This window comes from Pelodiscus sinensis, chromosome 24, assembly GCF_049634645.1.
Source record: "Pelodiscus sinensis isolate JC-2024 chromosome 24, ASM4963464v1, whole genome shotgun sequence".
Lineage (NCBI taxonomy): Eukaryota > Metazoa > Chordata > Testudines > Trionychidae > Pelodiscus > Pelodiscus sinensis.
In genome coordinates, this window is record NC_134734.1 from 10,053,989 (window position 1) to 10,080,050 (window position 26,062).

Consider the following 26,062-nt stretch of genomic DNA (forward strand, 5'->3'; position numbering starts at 1 on the left):
CTCAGGATCTGGTGGTGTGGGGATGGGATCTGGACTGTACCACGTGCTGAGCCCCTGTTGTCACACCCCCTCCCACCAGGTGGTGTTGCCCTGCAACTTGCTTCGCATGATCTGGAACGCCCAAAAGATCTTCCACATCAATGCGCGCCTGCCCTCTGACCTGCACCCCATCAAGGTGGTGGAAGGTGAGCATCCCCTCCCCATCCCTCTCATTGAGGGGGCCAGACAACTTCTTGACCTGCAGCATGCTGGGACAGCCAGGGGCCTGGAGTGGGAGACATGCTTGTGCAGGGACCTTGGAACCAGATTTTTGGGGGGAAGGGGAGATGCAGGGCCCCACAGGGCTGATCTTTGTGTGTGGGAGGTGTGTCTGCTCAAAGGGGGGAGAGAATGTGTCTGGGGGTGGGGTTGGAGCTGTGGTCTGGTGCACTGAGTGGGCGAGGTCTATGATCTGGTCCAGTCCCGGTCAGGGGAGGATACTGATCCAGCAGGTCCCATGAACCTGGCCTGGGCGCAGGGAGGTTAGGCCTAGAGGATCTGGGGGGGAAGGATGGGGGGTTTTGGGGGCATGCCTGCCCCATCCTGATCCCAACATAATCCCAAGTATATGTATAAAATGATGGGGACTAAATTAGCTGTTACCACTCAGGAGAGATCTTGGAGTCATTGTGGATAGTTCTCTGAAAACATACACTCAGTGTGCAGCAGCAATCAAAACACCATTAAGAAAGGGGTAGAGGATAAGACAAAATAACATAATACGCCTATATAAATCCAAAGTATGTCCACATATTGAATTCTGTGTGCAGATGTGGTTCCCAAATCGCAAAAAAGATACATTGGCATTGGAAAAAGTTCAGAAAAAGGCAACAAAAATGACTAGGGTTCGGGAATAGCTGCCATATGAGGGAAGAGAAATAAAACTGGGACTTTTTAGCTTGGAAGAAACAACTAAGGGGGGAGCTATGATTTTATAAATCATGCCTGGTGTGGAGAAAGTAAATAAGGAAAAGTTACTTAGTTCCCATAATATAAGATAAAGGGGTCGCCAAACGAAATTAATAGGCAGCACGTTTAAAACAAACACAAGGAAGTGTGTCTTCACACAGTCAGTTTGTGGAACTCCTTGCCAAAGGATATTGTGATGACCAGAACTTTAACAGGGTTCAAAAAAGAGCTGGATAGATTCATGGATGATAGATCCATCAATGGCCATTAGCCAGGATGGGCAGGGAGGGGTCCCAGCCTTTGTCAGGAGCTGGGAACGGGCAATGGGATGGATTCACGTGATGATTACCTGTTGTGTTCATTCTCTGGGGCACTTGGCATTGGCCAGTCAGAAGACAGGACACTGGGCTGTAGAGGGACGTTTGGTTTGACCCAGTCTGGCTGTGCTTATGTTCTTACGATCAAGGTGTGAAGGAGCTGAGCAAGAGGCTGGTGATCGTGAATGGGGATGACCCGCTGAGCCGGCAGGCACAGGAGAACGCCACCCTGCTCTTCAACATCCACCTGCGCTCCACCCTCTGCAGCCGGCGCATGGTGGAGGAGTTCCGCCTCAGCGGGGAAGCCTTCGACTGGCTGCTGGGCGAGATCGAATCCAAGTTCAACCAGGCCATTGTGAGTGCTGGGAGAGGGCAGGGGCAGTTGAGCTCTATCAACCTCCCTGCGTTTAGGAGGCTGGGGGTATTCTGCTGCTGGGGGAATTTCCTGCCACATGGTTCTGGGAGGGGTGGGCACATCAAGCAGCACTCAGGCTTCAGGACAGGAATGCAAATGGCTGGTTGTGCTGATCTGGGACGTTGGCAGGGAGGCGGGGCAGGGTATCTTCTGGGCTGGGTTCCCTCTTTCCATCCCCAGCTCTGACAATGTCTGGCCCACAGGCTCACCCGGGCGAGATGGTGGGTGCCTTGGCGGCCCAGTCGCTGGGTGAACCCGCCACCCAAATGACTCTGAACACTTTCCACTACGCTGGTGTCTCGGCCAAGAATGTCACACTGGGTGTTCCCCGCCTCAAAGAACTGATCAACATCTCCAAGAAACCCAAGACTCCCTCCCTCACAGTCTTCCTGCTGGGGCAGTCCGCCCGCGATGCTGAGCGGGCCAAGGTAATGCCATGGGGCTCTGGGAGGGAGGGATTCTTCAGCATTGCTCTGGGGGCGACATGCTGAGGGCATGTTGGTCCCCCCTCACCCTGTCTCCCTCCCCAGGATATTCTGTGCCGGTTGGAGCACACAACGCTGCGCAAGGTGACAGCCAACACAGCCATCTACTACGACCCCAACCCTCAGAGCACTGTGGTGGCGGAAGACCAGGAGTGGGTGAATGTCTACTACGAGATGCCCGACTTCGATGTCAGCCGCATCTCGCCCTGGCTGCTCCGTGTCGAGCTCGACCGCAAGCACATGACCGACCGCAAGCTCACCATGGAGCAGATTGCTGAGAAGATTAATGCGGGTGAGGAGCCAGGGACTACCTATGGGCCCTGTCTCTCTCTCGCATTCGGGGACAGAGACTTTTTTCCTTCACCTCCCCCAGCTCTGGAGTCTGGAAGGTTTAGTGCAAAATGGGCCAGATACACGTGTGTGCGTGCGCACGCGCACAGGGTGGGCGTTGTTTCTGCACCTTCCTCTGAAGTATCCGAGCTCACCTCAGCAGGAGGTGTGTTGTGTGGTGGGATGGTTTTCTGACACAACTTCCTGGCTGTTGGATCTTGCCTGCATCTAGCCAGGTTTGGAGTTGGGAAGGAGATCTCCCCCCAACCCCATGGTCATATCAACAGGGATTTTGGGGGTTTGCCTGCAGGGTGGGGTGTGGGTGGCTTGCTGGGCCCATCTCCTCTTGAGTTCCTGCCCTGGGGCACCTTAGCTGTGCTGTCTGGTAGCTTGGGGCCTGAGGTGATGCATGGGGTTCTGTCCCCATTGCCTGCGGGGGTACCCTTTGGCCTGCTGAGCTGGTTAGGGAAGGGAGAGTGCCAGGGTGGGAGGAGTCTCTGCAGGCCCTGGGCTGCTGCTGAGAGCTCCCCTCTCTGGTGCAGGCTTTGGTGACGACTTGAACTGCATCTTCAATGACGACAATGCAGAGAAGCTGGTGCTGCGGATCCGCATCATGAACAGCGATGAGAACAAGATGCAGGAGGTGGGTGCGTGGCGGCGGAGGGGACAGCCCCTCCCAGCAGGGGGTGCTGGAGAAACGGGGGTGGGGGTGAGGGTGAGAAGGCCTGGCCTGTAGCTAACCCAGCCCCTCTCCACGCCCTGCCCAGGAGGAGGAGGTGGTGGACAAGATGGATGATGACGTGTTCCTTCGCTGCATCGAGTCCAACATGCTGACGGACATGACTCTGCAGGGCATCGAGCAAATCAGCAAGGTGAGGGGCTATCGCCTGCCCTGGGTAGCTGGGCTGGAGCCCCAGGTAGCTAAGGGGGGCTGTGCTGCGGGAGCCGGGTGAAGTGCTTAGTAGTGGGCGTTGCTGTCCAGGGTCCTCATCAGTAAAGTCCACTGGACCCTGCGGTTCCGTCGCATCAATCAAGGTGTGAACCCTGGCCTCTGGCCCAGCCCTGTTTCAGGGGGTGTCACTGGATCACTCCTGTACCACCCACCCTGCAGCTTCAGTCAAATGGACTGAAGTGGAGATGAACGTAGGAGATAGCTGTGTAGAGAGTCTCTGGGTTAAGCTAAAAGGGGTAAAAAACGAGGGTGATATCATGCTAGGAGTCTACTACAGGCCACCTAGCCAGGTGGAAGAGGTGGATGAGGCCTTTTTTAAACAATTAACAAAACTATCCAAAGCCCAAGATTTGGTGGTGATGGGGGACTTCAACTATCCAGACATATGTTGGGAAACTAACACAGCGAGGCACAGGCTATCCAATAAGTTTCTGGACTGCATTGGAGACAACTTTCTGTTTCAGAAGGTTGAAAAAGCTACCAGAGGAGAAGCTGTTCTGGATTTGGTTTTAACAAATAGGGAGGAACTAGTTGAGAACTTGAAAGTGGAAGACAGTATAGGGGACAGTGATCACGAAATAATAGAGTTCATGATCTTAAGGAAAGGTAGAAGGGAGACCAGCACAATTGAGGTAATGGATTTCAGGAAGGCAGATTTTGATAAGCTCAGAGAACTTGTAGGTAAGGTCCCATGGGAAGCAAGACTGAAGGGAAAAACAACTGAGGAGAGTTGGAAGTATTTCAAAGGGACGTTGTTAAGGGCCCAAAAGCAAACAATTCCGCTGTGTAGGAAAGATAGAAAATATGGCAAAAGACCAGCTTGGCTTAACAAGGAGATCTTGCACGATCTCAAAATAAAAAAGGAGTCATATAAAAAATGGAAACTAGGACAACTAACAAAGGATGAATATAAGCAAGCAACACAGGAATGCAGGGGCAAGATTAGAAAGGCAAAGGCACAAAATGAGATCAAACTAGCTACAGGCATAAAGGGAAACAAGAAGACCTTTTATAAATACATTAAAAGCAAGAGGAAGACCAAGGACAGGGTAGGCCCACTGCTTAGTGAGGAGGGAGAAGCAGTAACAGGAAACTTGGAAATGGTGGAGATGCTCAATGACTTCTTTGTTTCGGTCTTCACGGAGAAGTCTGGAGGTGTGCCTAACGTAGTGAATACAAGCAGAGAGAGGGTAAGTTTAGAAGATAGGATACACAAAGAACAAGTTAAAAATCACTTAGGAAAGTTAGATGTCAGCAAGTCACCAGGTCCTGATGAAATGCATCCCAGGATACTCAAGGAGCTGATAGAGGAGGTATCTGAGCCTTTAGCTATGATCTTTGAAAAATCATGGCAGACGGGAGATTCCAGAAGACTGGAAAAGGGCAAATATTGTGCCCATCTATAAAAAGGGGAATAAGAACAACCCAGGAAATTATAGACCGGTCAGTTTAACGTCTGTCCCAGGGAAGATAATGGAGCAGGTAATTAAGGAAATCATATGCAAACACTTGGAAAGTAATAAAGTGATAGGGAATAGCCAGCATGGGTTTGTGAAGAACAAGTCATGCCAAACTAATCTGATAGCTTTCTTTGATAAGATAACGAGCCTTGTGGATAAGGGAGAAGCGGTGGATGTCATATACCTAGACTTTAGTAAGGCATTTGATACGGTCTCGCATGATATTCTTATTGATAAACTAGGCAAATATAACTTAGATAGGGCCACGATAAGGTGGGTGCATAATTGGCTGGATAACCGTAGTCAGAGAGTGGTTGTTAACGGTTCTAAATCCTGCTGGAAAGGGATAACAAGTGGAGTTCCTCAAGGGTCTGTTTTGGGACCCGTACTATTCAATATCTTCATCAATGATGTAGATATTGGGATAGAGAGTACGCTTATTAAGTTTGCAGATGATACCAAACTGGGTGGGGTTGCAACTTCTTTGGAGGATAGGGACATAATTCAAAATGACCTTAGCAAGTTAGAGAAATGGTCAGAGGTAAACAGGATGAGGTTTAATAAAGAGAAATGCAAAGTGCTCCACTTAGGAAGGAACAATCAGTTCCATACATACAAGATGGGAAGCGACTGTCTAGGAAGGAGCATGGCGGAAAGGGATCTAGGGGTCATAGTGGACCACAAGTTGAATATGAGTCAACAGTGTGATGCTGTTGCAAAAAAAGCAAATATGATTCTAGGTTGTATCAACAGGTGTGTTGTAAGCAAAACTCGTGAAGTCATTCTGCCGCTCTACTCTGCACTAGTTAGGCCTCAGCTGGAGTACTGTGTCCAGTTCTGGGCGCCACATTTCAAGAAAGATGTGGAGAAATTGGAAAGGGTACAGAGAAGAGCGACAAGAATGATTAAAGGTTTAGAGAACATGACCTATGAAGCCAGGCTTCATGAACTGGGCTTGTTTAGTTTGGAAAAAAGAAGATTAAGGGGGGACATGATAGCAGTTTTCAAATATCTAAAAGGGTGTCACAAGGAGGAAGGCGAAAATTTGTTCCTCTTGGTTTCTGAGGACAGGACAAGGAGTAATGGGCTTAAAGTGCAGCAGGGGAGGTTTAGATTGGACATTAGGAAAAAATTCCTAACTGTCAGGGTGGTCAAATATTGGAATAAATTGCCAAGGGAGGTGGTGGAATCTCCCTCTCTGGAGATATTTAAGAACAGGTTAGATAGACATCTGTCAGGGATGGTGTAGGTGGAGCTTGGTCCTGCCTTGAGGGCGGGGGGCTGGACTCGATGACCTCTCGAGGTCCCTTCCAGTCCTATGATTCTATGATTCTATGAAATGTCGTGCTTCACTTCCTGTCCTAAACGATTGACACCATTGCTGCATTGCTGTTCGGTTGCTACCACACCCCACTGCAGAGGTGGTGACCTCTTAGCACCAGGGGAGGGGGTCCCTGTGTGCCCAGCTGTGCCGGGGGTGCCCACATCTCAGTACTGGGTGAGGGGCCCAGGGGTGCAGCACTGACCTGCCCTGTGCCCCCAGGTGTACATGCACCTGCCGCAGACAGATAACAAGAAGAAGATCATTATCACTGAGGACGGGGAGTTCAAGGCCCTGCAGGAGTGGATCCTGGAAACAGACGGGGTTAGCCTCATGCGCGTGCTGAGCGAGAAAGATGTGGACCCCGTGCGCACCACCTCCAATGACATCGTGGAGATCTTCACCGTGAGTCTGGACTCCTGGGTCCCCTCCCAGCTCTGGGAGAGTAATGGGGGCTGGGGAGTCACGGTGGAAATGGGGACCAATCCTACACTATCTGGCTGAGTAGGCGCGTCAGGTGGGCACCAGTGACCCTTGCATTCCCCTCTCCAGGTGCTGGGTATCGAGGCAGTGCGCAAGGCCCTGGAGCGGGAGCTCTACCACGTCATCTCCTTCGACGGCTCCTACGTCAACTACCGCCACTTGGCACTGCTGTGCGACACCATGACCTGCCGTGGGCACCTCATGGCCATCACCCGGCACGGGGTCAACCGCCAGGATACCGGGCCCCTCATGAAGTGTTCCTTCGAGGAGACGGTGAGCAGGCTACGTCCACAGGCCAGCCCAGCTGCTCCCAGCAGGGGCGTTGGCTGTGGAGGGAGCTCGTGGCTTCTCTACCCTGCCAGGCAGTGCTGCAGAACATGGCCCCTGACCTCAGGCTCTCCTCTGCCCCCTGCAGGTGGATGTGCTGATGGAGGCAGCAGCCCATGGGGAGAGCGACCCCATGAAGGGGGTGTCGGAGAACATCATGCTGGGGCAGCTGGCACCCGCCGGCACAGGCTGTTTTGACTTGCTGCTGGATGCTGAGAAGTGCAAATATGGCATGGAGATCCCCACCAATATCCCGGGACTGGGCGTGGGCGTCCGTGAGTATTTTGCGGGTGGGGCTGGGCATCTTGCTGGGAGCCAGGTTTCTCTCCCTGGCTCTGGGAGGGGAGCGGGGGGAGACTGGGAGCTAGAATTCTTGTTCTCTTTCCATACCAGGTCACTGCTCATTTTGGGGTGAGGATGCTCATGGTAGTGTTGGCTACCAGCTTCCCCCTGTGGGGGAGCAGTCCTGAGCTCCTTGGCAGCTGGGCGGGGGAAGGGGAGGAATGCACAAAGTAGTTTTGGGGGAGTATTTGGGGGGGGGGGTTCATACTATAGTCAGCCAGGGAGTCAGGGTGTCCTTTCTCAGCTCTGACCTTGCTCTGTCTCCGCAGCCACCGGCATGTTCTTCGGCTCTGCCCCCAGCCCCATGGGGGGGATGTCGCCTGCCATGACCCCCTGGAACCAGGGCGCCACCCCAGCCTATGGAGCCTGGTCCCCAAGTGTTGGTGCGTATGGAGGGGGAGGGGTTAACCCAGGTCTCAGCATGGGCGGAGGGGGAGTTGGTTCCAATTTAAAATGCTCCCTTGGCAGTAGGGTATCTGCCTGGGCAAGCTCCCCACTTATTTAGGACCTTCCTAGCTTGGGGGGGAGGTTTACTGGGAGGAGGGGATTGAAGTTATCCTTGCTGGAGGTGAGTTCTGCCCCACCCACCCTTATTCTGTCAGGTTGAAATTGACTGTGGTTGGCAGGGGTTGGCCAGCATGCTAAGTCGGGAGAAGGGGGAGTTTCCTGATGTCCCTACATCTGCCCCCATAATTCACCCCTCTTTGTGCCTCCTCCTCTACAGGAAGCGGCATGACACCTGGTGCTGCAGGTTTCTCTCCCAGTGCTGCCTCTGATGCCAGTGGCTTCAGCCCTGGCTATTCCCCAGCGTGGTCTCCCACTCCTGGCTCTCCCGGCTCCCCAGGGCCCTCCAGCCCCTATGTACCATCACCAGGTGAGTGTCGGAACTTGACCCCTCACTCCTTATTGTGTCCTCCTGCATCTAATGGTTCCCTCTCTGCTTGCTCTCCACCACAGGCGGGGCCATGTCCCCCAGCTACTCCCCGACATCACCAGCTTATGAGCCCCGATCACCTGGAGGTTATACACCCCAGAGTCCCAGCTACAGCCCTACGTCCCCCTCGTACAGCCCTACGTCGCCCTCCTACTCCCCCACCAGCCCCAACTACAGTCCAACCAGTCCCAGCTATAGTCCAACGTCTCCTAGTTACAGCCCAACCAGTCCCAGCTACAGCCCCACATCACCTAGTTATAGCCCAACCAGTCCCAGCTACAGTCCAACATCTCCTAGTTACAGTCCGACCAGTCCTAGCTACAGCCCCACATCACCAAGCTATAGTCCGACCAGTCCCAGCTACAGCCCCACATCACCAAGCTACAGTCCAACCAGTCCCAGCTACAGTCCCACATCGCCTAGTTACAGCCCCACTAGCCCAAGCTACAGCCCAACATCACCTAGCTACAGTCCCACCTCTCCCAGCTACAGCCCAACCAGCCCCAACTACAGCCCGACTTCTCCCAACTATACCCCTACCAGCCCTAGCTACAGCCCAACATCTCCTAGCTACAGCCCCACCAGTCCAAACTATACCCCAACCTCACCAAACTATAGCCCCACCTCTCCTAGCTACAGCCCAACCAGTCCCAGCTACAGCCCGACGTCTCCTAGCTACTCGCCATCCAGCCCACGCTACACCCCACAGTCACCTACCTACACCCCCAGTTCTCCCAGCTACAGCCCCAGCAGCCCCAGCTACAGCCCGACCAGTCCCAAGTATACCCCAACCAGCCCCTCCTATAGCCCCAGCTCGCCGGAGTACACCCCGACCTCCCCCAAGTACAGTCCGACCTCCCCCAAGTACAGTCCGACCTCCCCCAAGTATAGCCCGACCTCACCAACCTACAGCCCCACCACCCCCAAGTACAGTCCAACCTCGCCAACCTACTCCCCAACCTCCCCCGTCTACACTCCCACCTCTCCCAAGTACTCCCCGACCAGCCCCACCTACAGCCCCACCTCCCCCAAATATAGCCCCACCTCCCCCACCTACAGCCCCACCTCACCGAAGGGCTCGACTTACTCCCCAACTTCGCCTGGCTATAGCCCCACCTCGCCGACCTACAGCCTCACCAGTCCAGCCATCAGCCCTGATGACAGTGATGAAGACAACTGAGCTGGCCAGGAGAGGACACTATTTCTGGCCCCGACATCACCCTTGTCCTTGCAGGGGGAGGGGGGAGTGGGCAGGTAGGAGTCTGATGTCTCTTTGCGGGGACAGTCACCTCTGGAAATCCAGGGGCCAGGAGTATCTCATCTCCATTGGGGTAGGCTAGGGGGCTTGTGTCCCTTTAATTCCTTGTGGGGTAGTACAAGGGGGGCAAAAATATGGGGGTATGTGGATTTGTGACACCCCCCCCCCCCTCCAACCAGGGCTGAATTGTGCCTCCTGTTTTAATTCTCTTTGTACATACATTTAGACTACCTAGTGGCAGGGGCAGAGTATTGCTGCAATGTGGGGGCCCCTCCTGCCATGATACAGCCTGAACTGCAAGCAGTTCCTTAGTTTCTCTTCCCCTGGCACTCGGAGCCCTTCATTTTGTTAGGCTTCAGTTTCTTTTTCCCCTCTGCGGCCACGTTCTCTCTGCCTCGCGCCCGGCTTGCTTTCCATGGCAGAAGCTGTATTCTCGTGGTAGCGAGCCTCTGAAACGGGGACTATTTTTTTCCTAAACTTTCTTTCACCTGTGACGTTAGAGCAGTTTTTAACCAGCGTGGAAATTCTCTGGGAACGGTTATGGGAATGCCTGATTACCCAGGGCTTTTAATCAAACTTCTTCTGGGGCTATTTGTATATGTGTGTGTGGAAGGGGGTGTCTGTCATCCACCCACCCATGATCCATCTGGTCAGGATGAGAGGCTTATTGTAAATGACACCCCCCAACTTCTGTTATGGTTTTTTGTGTTTCTCAAGTTTGACCTCCCTGCATGGAGGAAGAAATAACTGTACCTTTGTGAGAGGGAAATAAAAATTTTACTAATTTTGATCAAGGAGTGTTTGTGTGTCCATGAGAATTGAGAACATTATGGGATGGGCAAATGGAAGAGATGGAGAGAGCGAGCTGAGTATAGAACTCAGGAGTCCTGGCCCCCAATCTTCCTCTCAACCACTTCAACCCCTACATCTTTCCCAGAGCTGGGGGGAGAACCCAAGAGCCAGCCTGGCTCCAAGCCCCCTACTGTGTGTACTCAGAATGAATGCCATGCGTGTAGTGCCTCCGGCTCCGTGCCCAAGGGGGCTACAGCAGGGGTGTCCTCTCGGCCTCCTGTTGTTGGGGTGGGGGCGGACTCCCTAAGATGCCACTGATGCCTTTAAAAGAAAAGTAACTAGAACACTTGCATTGACCAGGAATCAAACCCACATCTACCCCCCCAGTCCACCAGCAGGTCAGAGAGAGCATGCCCACATGCATTGTGAACAGCCACTTGCTCCACCAGGCCTGGGGTGAATATGTAGTGCCAGGGATGTGGGCTCTTCAAGGCAGCAGCTGAATTTGAGTCCTTGTGGCCAGTGAGACGAGACGACTGCATACAGCTCCCCCACAGGAGCAAGGCTAGCTTGGGGGCCTGTGGTGGATAGAAAGGGGGCATTCTTCCACGCACAAAAATAGCTCAGGACACCTGGATTCTCTCCCTGGCTCTGGGAGAGGAGCGGGGGCCGGTGGCTCAGAGCTGGGACTTCTGGACGGGGGAGAATTCTTTACATATGATTTAACTCAAACACCCAGTAGGCAGGCAGGGGAACAGTAGTTTATAAACCCTACTCTACACCCAGCACAGCCCCTGCAGTAGATCTCCAAGTTCTTTGCTATCTGAGCAGCTTTCCTGGAAATTGGTTTTTCCCTTGTTCAGTGGGGTGGCTCAGCCTTCAGCTGTTCCAGCTCATTCTTACTGCTGCCTCCTCCCACAAGCTCCCAGAGGGAAGATACTTTGTAGTTGTGCTGCAGGACACTTGGTCCTCAACTCTAGTTCAACCAGTTTTGCTATACTGGGTGTCTTCATCTCAGCTCTGGGCAAGGAGCCCCTGTGTAGCCAAGCACCCTGCCCCAGAGATGCTTCCTTAGCTCCAGGTGGGAGGATCAATGCTTAAAGGCCTCCCACCTACCTGGCACTAATGCCTAGGCATATTAACTCTGAGCAGGCTGAACAATTGCTTACTAACAAGGCCTGGAGAATTAGGTGTTTTGCCCTTTTTTGCAGAGGGTGGGAAACATCCTTCCTGTAGCCTGGAAGCATGAGAGTCGATTAGAGCAGTGTTTAGGGTTGCCAGATACTTTCACAAAAAATCCTGAACATGGTAGGGAAAAAAAATTGGTTGAGCAAAAACAAGGGGGGGGGGGGGGAGAACCAAAGTTGTTGAACAAAAAAAAAGTTTGCCTCTAAATCCCTGCTCCCCTGCCTCTTCCTCCCCCCCCCCCCCCCCCCGGCCAGAGCAGATGCAGCTGGGGGAAAATGTCCCCTCCAGCCTTCCTTATTTTCCCTTCTTTAAACTGACAGAAACCACAAATACTGGACTGTTTTGGGCAAAAACTGGACACCTGGCAACCCTAGCAGTGTTTCTCAACCAGAGTCTGAGGGGGTACGTCAACACAACTGAAAGTTGGAGAAAACTGGATTTTTGTTTTAAATTTTACAGCGCTTTATTTTTGTACTTTACACCCAAAAATGTCATCCCCTGCCCAGCTACAGTTAAGTTGTTAAACATGTTACAATGGTAGAAAACAATTACAGAACCATTGTGTTAGAACTGTGCTACCAGCATCGCTCTGCACCTCTTGCTGAGGGTGGTGTGGAGGCCTCTGCCTGCTCAGTTTTGCTTTTATTTCCAGCTTATTCTTGCCTCCCTGCATTGATCTGGGTGACTTGCTCCATGATGAGCTTGCTGTCAGTCTTGGTGCTTATGATCAAGCTCAGCACACCAACAGCCAGGACACATCAAGCCAAGTGTGTACCAGGGAGTGGTTAACAAGGAGTTTAACATTATATTAGTAGGGAAATAAATTAAATCAATTAGCAGTTGGATTTGGATGAGAATTATATTTATTATGGGATTAGGATTGAGAACTAGATTAGAATTGGAACTGAATTTATCTTTGTCTTTAGGATCAAATTAGTATTTCTGCTCTTGTAAACATGGCAAGTGATTTCAGATTTTGGATTAGGAGTTACTTGGATTTCAGATTAAGACATGAAATTAGTACTAGGTCTGGGTCATGTCCAGAGAAGGGATGAAAATAGCATTTACGTTAATTCTGAAAAGGAGGAATAATTTCCAGATTTGGATTGAAATTAATTTGTGCATTTGGGTGTGGATTGAAATTAGCACCAGGTTCTGGGTGTTCTACAACTGGATTAGCAATGGTTGAATTACATTTGGGATTGTGACTGAGATTACTATATTAAAATTAGCAAAGATGGTATTGACTACTTGGCCTAGGATTAGACATTAGTTATTTGTCATCTTGAATGAGCCTTAATCAGAATAGAATTGGCAATGTTTTTGCATGTGGATTGCATTACAGGATTAGGAATGAGTGCTAAATCTGAGTTGACAGGTTTGCATTAGCACAGCCTTTTCAATGTAGTGTGGATTAGGATTAGAGGAAAACATGGGATCACGGCTACATTGGGATGAGGCCAGAAATGGCAAGTAACTTTGGTAGTGGGAGTAATTTCTGGGTTTGGATCCATACCAGTGTGATCCACCATAACCATGGTGTAGCCCAGGGGAAAGGGCTGAATGTAGACAAACTTCTCAAATGAAGTGAAATAATCTGAATGTGAAAGGTGAAAAATGTTCTCAGCAGAAAATTCCCACTGAAAGCCAACTTTCTATCATGAAAGGGGAGCTAATTCTGGGTGGGTTTTTTTTTAAGGGCTGAAATTGAAAGTGGACACTTCTGTTTATTTTGGTTTTGTATTTCCAACTTTTCCTAAACTCTTGACTCTGTGACCTGAATGGGGAGGGGAAAATAGTTTCCAAATCTGTGATTTCCCTGGAGGAGGAATTATTTTCTTCATGCAGCTGAAAAGGGAAAAAAGAGGTGAGCTGTGTTTCTATCAGTGGTTCTCAAGCTGTGGTTGTGTATCCTTGAGGAGGCTTTCTAGGGGTCTATCAACTCATTTAGGTTTTTACAATAGTCTAGCAAAGCCAGTGCAAATTAAAATGTTGTGTGATATGTGCAGACTGTTCTAGATGCTGGCTACTGAAATGTCAGCCCTATATTTATATCCCAAAAGGTTTATTTTATTATGATCTGGTGCCAATGAGACAGGCAGCCATTTTTCAATGTGGTGTCCCTGGCTGTAGTTTTTATGCCCAATTTTTCAAGTGAGGTGTTTTTGTGTCAGGCTGTCTAGACTATGGAGAATGCGTTTGCTCTTCAGACATTTTTTGTGGAAGAGCAGACGTGCTCTTTTGGAAGCCACAAGGAAGAAGGGCTCTTCTGAAAAGAGGTTTTTCCAAAATTTGGCCTAGTGTAGATAGGCCAAATTTCAGAAAAGCCTCTTCCCACAAAACTATTGGAAAAAGATATGCAGATTGCGGAGTGCAATGTGCGTACCTTTTTCCAATAAAACTCCATAGTCTAGATATAGCCTGCAAGAGTGTGTGCAGGCATGTGCATGCACAATAAGGGATCTAGCAGTTTGGAAAAGTTTAGTTGGTTTATACCAGCCCAAGCATTGTGAAGGAGACTTGTGCAAGCAGAAGCAGCAGTTAGTTCAATTTCTAGATTTGGCTTGACACATTTTGACTGAGTAATTGACACACACTTACATACACTTTTTTTCTTTGCTTCTCTCCCCCTCCCCCTTTGATATCCAACAATAGAGCAAACCCTGGGTGGTAGCGTGGCCGAGCGGTCTAAGGCGCTGGATTTAGGCTCCAGTCTCTTTGGGGACGTGGGTTCGAATCCCACCGCTGCCAGAACTACTTTTTGAAGCATTTTAGCTGTGCCCAGATTCTGGCAATAAATAGAGAAGGGAGAGAAACAGCTCACAAGCTGAATGAGCCATGAGCTTCAACTACCACCAGCAGATAGCATATTTCTCAGAGAGCGTTGGTGGTATAGTGGTGAGCATAGCTGCCTTCCAAGCAGTTGACCCGGGTTCGATTCCCGGCCAACGCAAATTTGTTACACTTTTACAAAAGAAGATTTTAATCCCTACATGACCATAGGTTTCTTCCTGAGTCAATCAAACCTATGTCTCATTCCTGAATGGCAGCCCCTGCCATTCCAGCCCCAGACACCAGCAGCTCAGACCACTTATTCACGCTGAACCCGCAGCCCCCTGGATATTGTGGAATGAAGCTGTCTAGGGTGATTGCCTAGGGCTGCAGCCAAATTCCTGGAGGTCTCCAGAGCCATCTGGAGCGGACCTGGCTGAAAACCCGCCTCCAGCCCTGGCCGGTTCCTGGCCCGATGCTCTGGGAGGCCAGATGTGGGGAAGAGGAGAGCTCATGGGGTGGCTGTTCCAATCACGTGCTGGTGTCCCGCGGCTCTAGGCGGGGGCAGCAGCTGCCTAACTAGGATCAGTGAATCCACGCAGCCAAGTCTAGTCGCTGACCACAGAGACCGGCCCTGGCCCTGTTAGCCCGTCTCTCAGCTCAGGTGGGAAGCCAGCCCCGCCCTAGAAGTGGCGGCATCTCAGCACCGGGCGAGGGGGTCCCTCGGTAACCAGCTACCCCACTATGAAGTGATTGATTGTTGCCTAGGAGACGGTGCGGTCTGATTTTTGTTTTTTTGAGGGTGGGGAAGGGATTGAGGAGGGTGGGAACCAGGACTCCTGGGTTTCAGCCCCTGCTGTGGGGGAAGGATGGGCTGGTGGATCCGGGGAGCGTGGATCACACACTCACGTGTGTGGCCAGATCTGTGCCAGAGGGAGGATTTAGTTCTATGCCTGCACAGTGACACCCCCTCCATACAGTGAGACCACACAGTGTTACACGTGTAATGATACACACAACACAACACAGTATCACAGACACAGTAACACATACACAGTGTGACCCGCACGCAGTGACATTCACACACGCAGTAAAGACAAGCAGTCACACACACACACACACACACACACACACTTCTCTCCGGCTCTCCCACCCGCTACTATTTCCAGTCGCTCGCTGTTGTCTCTGGCCCGACCGGGCCCCGCCTCGCTCTTCGCCGCCCCGCCCCGGGCGGCCCGGCCCGAGCAAGGGGCCGCGGGCGGCTCCATGGGGCGCAGGCGGCGGAGGGCGCCGGCCGGGTGGGCGCGGGGGCTGGCGGCGGGGGTCGCGCTCAGCCTGGCCGGGCTGGGGCTACTGCTGGCGGCCTACGCCTGGGCCCGAAGTCCCCCGCGGGTGAGTGACCGGGACTCCCTGCAGCCCCCCAAATGAGGTCCTCCGCCGGCGACCGAGATCCGACCCGGGCCTCCCCTGCGCCTCCCACCTGGGACCCCCCAGCGCTCCCCGAGATCCGACCCGGCCCCCCCGCGTCTCCCACCTGGGACCCCCCAGCGCTCCCCGAGATCCGACCCGGCCCCCCCGCGTCTCCCACCTGGGACCCCCCAGCGCTCCCCGAGATCCGACCCGGCCCCCCCCAGCGCTCCCCGAGATCCGACCCGGCCCCCCCTCCTGCATCTCCCACTAGGGCCCCCCCCAGCGCTTCCTGAGATCCAACCCGCCCCCCCTCCTGCGCCTCCCACCTGGGACCCCCCAGTGCTCCCCGAGATCCAACCCGGCCCCCCCCTCCTGCGCCTCCCACCTGGGACCCCCCAGTGCTCCCCGAGATCCAACCCGGCCCCCCCCTCCTGCGCCTCCCACCTGGGACCCCCCAGCGCTCCCCGAGATCCGACCCGGCCCCCCCTGCGCCTCCCACCTGGGACCCCCCAGTGCTCCCCGAGATCCGACCCGGCCCCCCCTGCGCCTCCCACCTGGGATCCCCCCAGCGCTCCCCGAGATCCGACCCGGCCCCCCCTGCGCCTCCCACCTGGGATCCCCCCAGCGCTCCCCGAGATCCGACCCGGCCCCCCCCTCCTGCGCCTCCCACCTGGGACCCCCCAGTGCTCCCCGAGATCCAACCCGGCCCCCCCCTCCTGCGCCTCCCACCTGGGACCCCCCAGTGCTCCCCGAGATCCAACCCGGCCCCCCCTCCTGCGCCTCCCACCTGGGACCCCCCAGCGCTCCCCGAGATCCGACCCGGCCCCCCCTGCGCCTCCCACCTGGGACCCCCCAGTGCTCCCCGAGATCCGACCCGGCCCCCCCTGCGCCTCCCACCTGGGACCCCCCAGCGCTCCCCGAGATCCGACCCGGCCCCCCCTGCGCCTCCCACCTGGGACCCCCCAGTGCTCCCCGAGATGCGACCCGGGTCCTCCCTGCACCCTCCGCCCTCCGAGAGTGAGTCACCGGGACCCCCTAGCGCCCCCCCTAGCTCCCATCCCCGAGTCCGAGATCCCCCTCAGGACCTCCCCGCCCCGGGCTCTCCCGCCCCCCCCCCCCCCCGAGGGTGAATGACCAGGACCCAGGCTCCCCAGCCCAGCGGGGAACCCGTGCGCGGCGCCCCCGAGCCCCCCCCCCCCCCCCCGCCTTCCCGGCCAGGCTCGGGGGCGGGGCCCCCGGCTGTAGGAAGGGGTGGGGGAAGGGAAACTCAGCCTGCTACACAACCCGCTATACACACACTGCTACACAACCGCCATAACCCACTACACACACACCTCCTGCTACACAACCCCTACAAACCTTTACATGCACACACTGCTATGCATACATACCCCACACTGCTACACAACCATCCCCACACACTGCTACACAATACCACTAAACACACAGCACTACACACCCAACTACACAACCCCCACCAGTGCATAAAGTGCTACACAACCTGCTACACATCTCCCACAAACTACTACATAACCCTCATGGCACTCAATCCGCTATACACACACAGCTCCACACCCCTCTCCACATATACCCCACTCCACAACATGCTACACACATATAGCGCTTTGCACACATACATTACTACACAACTCCCCACACTGCTCTGCAAACACCCTCCCTTATACACACAGCTACACTGCTCATTCCACATACACCCCGCTACACAATACTGCTACATAACTGGCTACACAACTCCCACACTCCACTCCACCCTTCGCTATACGCACCCCTCACTACACATCTCATGCTGCACAACCACTACATAACCCTCTGACTGTTACACACCCCACTACATAACCTGTTACATAACCCCCACAAACAACTAAACACATGCTCTGCTACACAATACTTCTACACAACTTACTACATACACACCCCACTACACACACTTCTACACACACGTGTCTACACAAACACACACCCAGTCACAACCTGCTACACATACCCAGTTACACAACTTCCAGACACTGTTACACACCACAGTATACAACACCGCTACATGCACCCTCCCAGTACACATGGCCTCACTACACAATCTGCTTATACAACTCCCCACACCTCTCTATACACCACACAACACAATTCACTACACAACTCCCACATGCCCTGTTGCACCACACTGTGCTACGAAACCCACTACACAAGCCCCTGCTACACAGTTCACTAAACCCCCACACACCCTGCTACACCACCCCACTTACAACCTGTTCCACACATACCAGTTATACAATCCTCCCACACCTCTACACAACCCCCACCATTACACAACATGCTACACACAAACACCTTTACACAAGCCACACACATTCTGCTATACAATCTGCACCACACATGCCACTACATAGCCCCCCACCCTGCTACACAACACTGCTACACACACTTGAATACATAATGTGCTGCATCCCCATACACAACCCATTACACTCCCCCACACCCTGCTACATACACACCACTACATCCCCACTTCAGAACCCACTATACAACCCCCACAAACCTGCTAAATAGTATCAGACTACACACACATACACTGCTAAACACACAAACACACCACTCCATAACCCCAACACATCCCCACTAGACACACCCTACTATGCAACCCACAACACACACACTCTGCTAAACACACACTGCTCCACAATCCTGGTCCACAACACCACCACTGCCATGCACACATCCTGCTGCGCGCGCGCACACACACACACACACACACACTGCTATATACAACCTACTCCACAACCTGTTACACACACAAACTGCTACACATCCTGATACACGGCAAGCTACAGAACCACCACATACCTGGCTATGCAGACACCCTGCTATACAACACTGCTCCACACCAACACACTACTCCACGATCCTGCTACCTGCTCCACACACACTGCTACATACACAACCCACTATATACACCCAGCTACACAACCCTACACACATATTCTGCTACACATCAGCACTACACACACTTGCTGTACACTCACCCACTAAACATAACCTGCTACACAACCCCCACACCACTACATACACCCTGCTACACATAAACCCCACAACTCAAACCCCCCACCGCTATACAATACAACCACCCTCACATCATTACACAATCCTTCACTACATTTCCGCATACTCCACTACACCCCCAAAACTATAACCCGCACACTTCTTTGCAAACATGCCTACTATAGACAAACACACACACAATGCTTTGCAGCTACTCACACATACATACTTATTGTGCAAACACACACCACTTGAACTTACAACATCATGTGCACACACATGCACACACCTCGCTATAAAATCTTCTGTATCTTGATTAGATTTGTTCTATTTCCTGATTCACTCCCAAACCCACCCAGCCCAGAGGGCTTTCAGGATTAAAGTGTCTGTATCCCCCACATCATGCCTCAGTTTTCCCTGTGTGTTGGGGTGAAGTGATGCCTTTCCAGCAATAGGGATGGATGGGGCATTAGTAGGTACAAACTTTGAGATGCCCTGAACATGGTGTTCTGAATTCAGGCTGTGTTACTAGACACTGTGGTCAGCCCTGCCTGCCATGGCAGAGTGCCCCCTGCTGAGCTCCCACCCCACTCCCTGCCTCACAGTGCCCCCTAGCCCTGCCCTGGACAAGCCCTGACTGCCGGGGGAGGGCACCCCCTGCTGAGCTCACATCCCACTCCCTGCCCCACAGCGCCCCCTAGCCCTGCCCTGGGCTAGCCCCTGCCTGCTGGAGGAAAGCGCCCCCTGCTGAGCCCCAACCCTGCTTGCTACCCCACAGCGCCCCTTAGCGCTGCCCTAGGGCCAGTCCTGCCTGCCATTAAGGGAGACAATTTGCTGTTGACATTTGTTGCTGGCTGGTGCCAGGGATGGGGTGCAAGTTCCTGGGCTCTGTGAGGCAAGTGGCTGTGGCAGCATTTCACCATGTTATTTTCAGGCTGTGGGTTTCTTTACTTGGCACCTTCCAGCTGTCCAGGGCTCCAAGTCGCTTGCAAAAGGCATCAAACCCAGGTGCAATTATCCCAGGTCCTAGGGTGCAACTGACACAAAATGTGACGTCCCATGAAGCCATTGTATGAGCTGCAGAGCAACTTGCCTCAGTCCCTTTCACACTGAGTTAGTACAGGGGCCCTCCCCTGGCACCACAGAGCAGCTGGTCACACAGGGACCCCTTGCCCAGCTCTGAAACACACTTGTAGGATTTTGGGAAGCAGAAGGGAAAAACCCAAACTGGAATTTGTCCAGGGCACCTGCATTCAAACCTTGACTTTAGGAATAACAAGAACAGAACAGTCAGCTGGGAGGGGGGGGGGGGAGCGGCGCTTAGGGCTGGGCTACTGGGAGTGAGCAGGCTGAGCATTGGAAGTGAGGGGCAGAGGCAGGGCTGGTGGGGGCCCAAAGCTGGGGGTTGTGGGTCAGGATTCATGGTTTCCGGGTTGAGCGCCCCTTCCTGGCAATTCCAGCTTTATTCCATCTATGTCTCTCTTGCAAGGACCTGCCAGAGGAGATGCCAGGTGCACTGGAGCTGGTAAGTCTGGGCCCCTTCCATACTGTCTGTGCCCCTCCCCCTTGCCCCACACACTGGCTACCTTCCCCATGGGTGTGGTTTTCTCATTTTTTGGATTGTTTTCTTTCCCTTTGCTTTTTCATTCACTTTTTCTTCTCTCTCTTCATTTCGTCTGAAAAATCTTAAAAAAGCATTGGTCCTGTAGCACCTTAGAGACTAACCAAAATATATATCTAGGGTACATCTACACTACAGAGAACAATGGAAGCTGCCGCTGTCAATCATCCAGGGTTCAAGTTAGCAGATCTAGTAAAGTCATGCTAGCTCGAACTTAGAGGGGCACTCTGGTTGAGCCAGTAAGGGAAGTTGAAGGGAGAGTGTTCTCCATTTGACTTCCTGCAGTGTGGACAGTGCCAGAAGTCGAGTTAAGATACTTTGATTACAGCTACACAATTAATGCAACTGAAGTTGTACCTCTTAATTCAACCTTGTCCCATAGTATAGATATACCCATAGATAATATCATGAGCTTTTGTCAGCACAACCCACTTCTTCAGATGACAAATATGGAGCAAGAGGCACACAGGTTGAACTATAAAGCAGAAAAAGAGGGGAGAGGGGAAGGAGGAAAAAACCCTGTCAATTAAAGTGTCCAGGCTAAATGAGGCTAACGGAGTAGGCTGTAAGTGCCCGATAGCTTTTGATGTCATTTGGATGTTGAATATATTTCTCCTGTTCTTTCATTTTCTTGTTCCTACTTTCTTTCGTATTTCCTCCCTTCATCCTTGCCATTTGCAATCCCCTTGCTCTCTCATTTTCTCTCTCCAGTCTTCATTTCACCCTTCACTCTTTCTTGGTTGCATTTTCCTCTAGCCATTGTGTCATTCCTTCCCCTTTTGCTGGGTTTTCGTTCTTCCTTCTTTCTGTCTTTGCCTCATTCCTCCCTCCTCATTCATCCTTCTGCTTTTATTTCCCTCGCTCTTCTGTTTGTTCAGTTCCTCATTCAGCCTTTTTCCACGGCCCCTCTTTTCCTTTTCTTTTTTCATTCTCTTGGGGGTTTTTTCATTCGTTTTGTTTTTTGTCTTTCTTCCATCTGTCTTTTCATTGTGTTTTTTCACTCTTTCTCTTTTCATTGCTTTTTATTTTGCTTTCCTCCATCATAAGCTTATTCATTCTTTCTCTCTCTTTCTTCTTAATTGTGTCATTTTTCTCCACTTTTCATACATTCTGTTGCCCTTCGTTGCAGGGCCTATTTTGTCTATACTTTCTGTGGCTTTGCCATTTCATCTTCCGTTTGCTCAGCTTTTTTTTTTTTTTTTTTTTTTTTGCATTTCTCTTTTCTGTCTTTGAGGGCTACATGGAATGGTCGAAAGAAGATATGCAAATTCCATGGGAATTTGAAAGTAGTTAAGACATGACTTTTTTGGCGAACCTCCCCCCCTTTGTCGAAAAGTCGCTTAAACCTCATTTTTTGAGGAATTTGCATATCTTCTTTCAACCTTTCCCCGTAGTCTAGATGAGCCCTCACTCATTCATTTGATTTGTCCATCACTCTGACACTTCTCCCCTCCGCTCTCTTGGGCTTTGCTTTTCTCTGCTCTTATGTTATTCCTTTCTTTGTTTTCTCTGGGCTTTTGTCTGTTTCTTCCTTTATCCATCTTTTCCTTCATTCTTTCTTTCATTCTTATTCATCCCCTTTTCTTTTTTAGGGGCAGGGCAGCTGGGACCCCAGTAGGGGTTGCGGGAGACTGGGTCCTCCCCTGAGGGATCAGAGCTCTGAAGAGAGTAGAAGTAACCTCCCACCCTGTGTTACTCGGAAAGGCTGGAGCTCCCCGAAGGTGTATTATTAAGGAAGGGTGTCAATACAGACATTGCGGGGTGGTGGTGGTGTGCTCTGTGTGTGTATCACTTGGACTTCCATTAATCGCTTCCTCACTGCACTGTCCCCTACCCAGCTGGTGCCCCCTATTGGCCGCAGCTCCCAGGGATTGTTCCTGCAACACCTGGCCCAAGAGGAAGTACTGCGGGAGAAGCGATCAGGTGAATGAACCCCAGGTGTTTGTCCCACAGCAACATCCCCACCCCAGTGCAGCAGGGCTGGGAGCCCAGGCACTTAGGTTTTCTCCCAGGCTCCGGTGAATTAGAACAGGGAGGCTGGAGCCAGGACTGCTGGGAGGGAAGTGAGGCCTGGTAGGGTACAACAGTGGGCTGGGAGCCAGGACGCCTGAGTTCTCTCCCCAGCTTTTGGAGGGGAGTGTGGGTTGGTGAGTCAGAGAAGGGGTGAGTGGATTCTGTGGTTGCCTGTCCATATGTCTGCATGTAATGCTGCCCTCTAGGGGCAGCCCACCAAATGTTGCCCATGTGTGTCACGAGACCTGTATGGCACAAAATTGAGTGCAATTCTCCCTTCTTTTTGTCAGTCCCCAAGGGGAAGAAGTCACGGCGCCAGAAACTTGTAGCGTCCCAAGCTGCTGCTGCACACTATGAAGGTGAGACAGACCTGGGATGGGCCCAGAGCACTCACCCTTCTGTTTGGATGGGTGAGGGAGGCAGATATTTTCAAATGTATATACTTGGACTTAGCTCATGAAAACATCATAGCTCTCAGTCCCCTGCTCTAATCACCACTCTTGGACTGAAGGAGAGAACCCAGGAGACCTGGCACCTAGTCTCCTGGTCTAACCACCAGTCCCAATTGCCCTCCCAGAACTGGGGGGAGAACCCAGGCATCTGGTCACCCAACTGCCCCCTTTTCCCAGCATATGATGGTGTGTGTTGGTCTCTGTTTCAGTGCGAGCTGCTGAGGACCGAGCTGGGATCTATTCAGGTAATTCCAGGCGAGAGCCACAATCCCACCTGGGGTCAGGGGGCTGGAGTGGGGGTTGGGAGTCAGGACTCCTGGGTTCTCTTGCCTGCTCCTGGAAGGGGGGTTGGGGCTAGTGGTTAGAGTGGGGGAGGGACACCGGGTATCTGGACAAAAGCATAAGCCTGGCCATGCTGGTCAGAGCAAGGTTCCATCTAGCCTGGGATTCTGTCTTTCAGTAGTGGCCAGTGCCAGGTGCCTCAAAGGGAATTAACAGAACAGGGATCATCAAGTGACCCCTCCTTTGTCACCCAGTCCCAGCTTCTGGCAAAGAGGCTAGGGGCACCATCCCTGCCCATCCTGGCTAATAGCCATTGATGAACCTAACCTCCCTGAATTTATCTAGCTCTTTTTTGAATCCTTTTATCATCTTGGCTTTCACAACAGTCTCTGTCAAGGAGTTCCACAGGTTGTGCATTGTGTGAAGAAATACTTCCTTGTGTTTGTTTTAAACCTGCTGCCTATTAATTTCACTGAGTGACCCCCTAGCTCTTGTATCAGAGGGGGAGCCGTGTTAGTCTGAATCTGCAAAAGCGAGGAGGAGTCCTGTGGCACCTCATAGACTAACAGATTTATTGGAGCATAAGCTTTTGTGCATCTGATGAAGTGGGTCTTTGCCCACGAAAGCTTATGCTCCAATAAATCTGTTAGTCTCTAAGGTGCCACAGGACTCCTCATTGCCCTAGCTCTTGTGTTATGGGAACAAGTAAATAATGTTTCCTTATTTACTTTCTCCCCACCAGTCATGATTTTATGGACCTCCATCATATCCCCTCTTAGTCTCCTCTTTTCTAAACTGAAAAGTCCCAGTCTTATTAATCTCTCCTCATATGGCAGCCATTGCAAACCCCTAACAATTTTTGTTGCCTTTTTCTGAACTTCTTCCAATGCCAAGATATCTTTTTTGAGATGAGGTGTAGACGTATCCTTAGAGTTCTTTGAGGGGGTCAACATGCATGTGGACAAAGGGAATCCAGTGGATATAGTGCACTTAGATTTCCAGAAAGCCTTTAACAAGATCCTTCATCAAAGGCTTTATATGGAGGCAATGAAATATTCTCTGTCTTATGCTCTATCCCTTTTTTTAATGATTCCTAATGTTCTGTTTGCTTTTTTGACTGCCGCTGCACACTGAGTGGATGTTTTCAGAGAACTATCTGTAATGACTCCAAAATCTCTATTGAGTGGTAACAGCTAATTTAGTCCCCATCATTTTGTATGTATAGCTGGGATTATGTTTTTCAATATGCATTACTTTGCATTTATCAACATTAAAATTCATCTGCCATTTTGTTGCCTAGTCACCCAGTTTTGTGAGATCCCTCTGTAGCTTTTAATCTGCAGTCTACTTTGGACTTAACTATCTTGAACAGTGTAGTTTCCTCTGATAATTTTGTCACCTCATTGTTTACCGCTTTCTCCAAATCATGCATTTATATGTTGAATAGGATTGATCTCAGTGCAAGATACCTCTGTGAGATACCACTAGTTACCTCTCTTCATTCTGAAAACTGACCACTTATTCCTACCCTGTTTCCTATCTTTTAACCAGTTATCAGTCCATAAGAGAACGTTCCCTCTTATCCCATGACATCTTACTTTGCTTAAGAGCCTTTGATGAAGGATCTTGTTAAAGGCTTTCTGGAAATCTAAGTGCACTATATCCACTGGATCCCCTTTGTCCACATGCATATTGACCCCCTCAAAGAGCTCTAAGGGTACGTCTACACTTGCAGCCTATTTCAGAATAGGGATGCAAATGTAGGCATTCAGAATTGCAAATCAAGCCCGGGATTTAAATATCCCGCACTTGATTTGCATCTTCCAGGCTGGGTGCCATTTTTGAAATTTACAAGCCCAGAATAACTGCCTGCGTCTACACGCAGCAGTGAAATGGGCGTTCGAAATAAAGCCCTATTTTGAACTACCTGTTATTCCTCCTGCAATGAGGTTTAACAGGTAGTTTGAAATAGGGCCTTATTTCGAACGCCCATTTCACTGCCACGTGTAGATGTGGGCAGGTATTCCGGGCTTGTAAATTTCAAAAATGGCACCCAGCCAGGAAGATGCAAATCAAGCGCGGGATATTTAAATCCCGGGCTTGATTTGCAATTCCGAATGCCTACATTTGCAGCCCTATTCGTAATAGGCTGCAAGTATAGACATACCCTAATTGATTATTATGGCATAATTTCCCTTTACAGAAACCATGTTGACTTTTCCCTAACAAATTATATTAATCTTTGTGTCTGACAATTCAGTTCTTTACTATAGTTTCAACCAATTTTCCTGGTACTTAAGAAAAAGTTACCAGCCTATAATTGCCAGGATCACCTCTAGAGCTCTTTTTAAAGATTAGCGTCACATTAGCTATCTGCCACTCATTTGATACACAAGCTGATTTAAAGGATAAGTTACAAACCACAGTTAGTAGTTAGAATCATAGAACTGGAAGAGACCTCAGAAGGTCATCAAGTTCAGCCCCCTGCTCTAGGCAGGACCAATTCCAACTAAATCAATCCAGCCAGGGCTTTGTCAAGCCGAGACTTAAACACCTCTAGGGATGGAGACTCCACTACTTCCCTAGGTAACCCATTCCAGTGCTTCACCACCCTCCTAGTGAAATAGTTTTTCCTAATATCCAACCTGGACCTCTCCCACCACAACTTGAGACCATTGCTCCTTGTTCTGCCATCTGTCACTACTGAGAACAGTCTCTCTCCATCCTCTTAGGAAGCTCCCTTCAGGAAGTTGAAAGCTGCTATCAAATCCCCCCTCACTTTTTGCTTCTGCAGACTAAACAGAGCCAAGTCCCTCAGCCTCTCCTCATAAGTCATATGCTCCAGCCCCCTAATCATTTTGGTTGCCCTCCGCTGGACCCTCTCCAATGCGTCCACATCCTTTTTG

At 51.4% G+C, this 26,062-nt stretch overlaps 2 protein-coding genes and 2 non-coding genes across 4 annotated transcripts in view; all 4 read left to right on the forward strand.

The window, feature by feature from the left end:
• The window catches only part of POLR2A (RNA polymerase II subunit A), a 28,125-nt gene extending 17,763 nt beyond the window's left edge, over positions 1-10,362 (forward strand). Inside the window, exons 18-29 of the mRNA XM_075907730.1 lie at positions 80-185; positions 1,415-1,620; positions 1,884-2,108; positions 2,211-2,457; positions 3,038-3,138; positions 3,263-3,367; positions 6,451-6,633; positions 6,781-6,984; positions 7,127-7,313; positions 7,650-7,763; positions 8,105-8,254; positions 8,338-10,362. Coding sequence (XP_075763845.1) covers positions 80-185; positions 1,415-1,620; positions 1,884-2,108; positions 2,211-2,457; positions 3,038-3,138; positions 3,263-3,367; positions 6,451-6,633; positions 6,781-6,984; positions 7,127-7,313; positions 7,650-7,763; positions 8,105-8,254; positions 8,338-9,494 — 2,985 coding nt within the window. The 3' untranslated portion in view covers positions 9,495-10,362. The remainder of the gene's footprint in view (positions 1-79; positions 186-1,414; positions 1,621-1,883; positions 2,109-2,210; positions 2,458-3,037; positions 3,139-3,262; positions 3,368-6,450; positions 6,634-6,780; positions 6,985-7,126; positions 7,314-7,649; positions 7,764-8,104; positions 8,255-8,337) is intronic.
• Positions 10,363-14,221: 3,859 nt separating this feature from the next.
• On the forward strand, positions 14,222-14,303 carry TRNAL-UAG (transfer RNA leucine (anticodon UAG)). Its single transcript has one exon. It is a non-coding gene; the product is annotated as a tRNA-Leu (tRNA).
• Positions 14,304-14,433: 130 nt separating this feature from the next.
• TRNAG-UCC (transfer RNA glycine (anticodon UCC)) lies at positions 14,434-14,505 on the forward strand. Its single transcript has one exon. It is a non-coding gene; the product is annotated as a tRNA-Gly (tRNA).
• A 998-nt stretch (positions 14,506-15,503) lies between these two features.
• LOC102454093 (uncharacterized) overlaps positions 15,504-26,062 on the forward strand; it is a 32,211-nt gene continuing 21,652 nt past the window's right edge. Inside the window, exons 1-6 of the mRNA XM_075908294.1 lie at positions 15,504-15,716; positions 20,278-20,313; positions 22,002-22,130; positions 22,248-22,332; positions 22,713-22,781; positions 23,084-23,119. Coding sequence (XP_075764409.1) covers positions 15,591-15,716; positions 20,278-20,313; positions 22,002-22,130; positions 22,248-22,332; positions 22,713-22,781; positions 23,084-23,119 — 481 coding nt within the window. The 5' untranslated portion in view covers positions 15,504-15,590. The remainder of the gene's footprint in view (positions 15,717-20,277; positions 20,314-22,001; positions 22,131-22,247; positions 22,333-22,712; positions 22,782-23,083; positions 23,120-26,062) is intronic.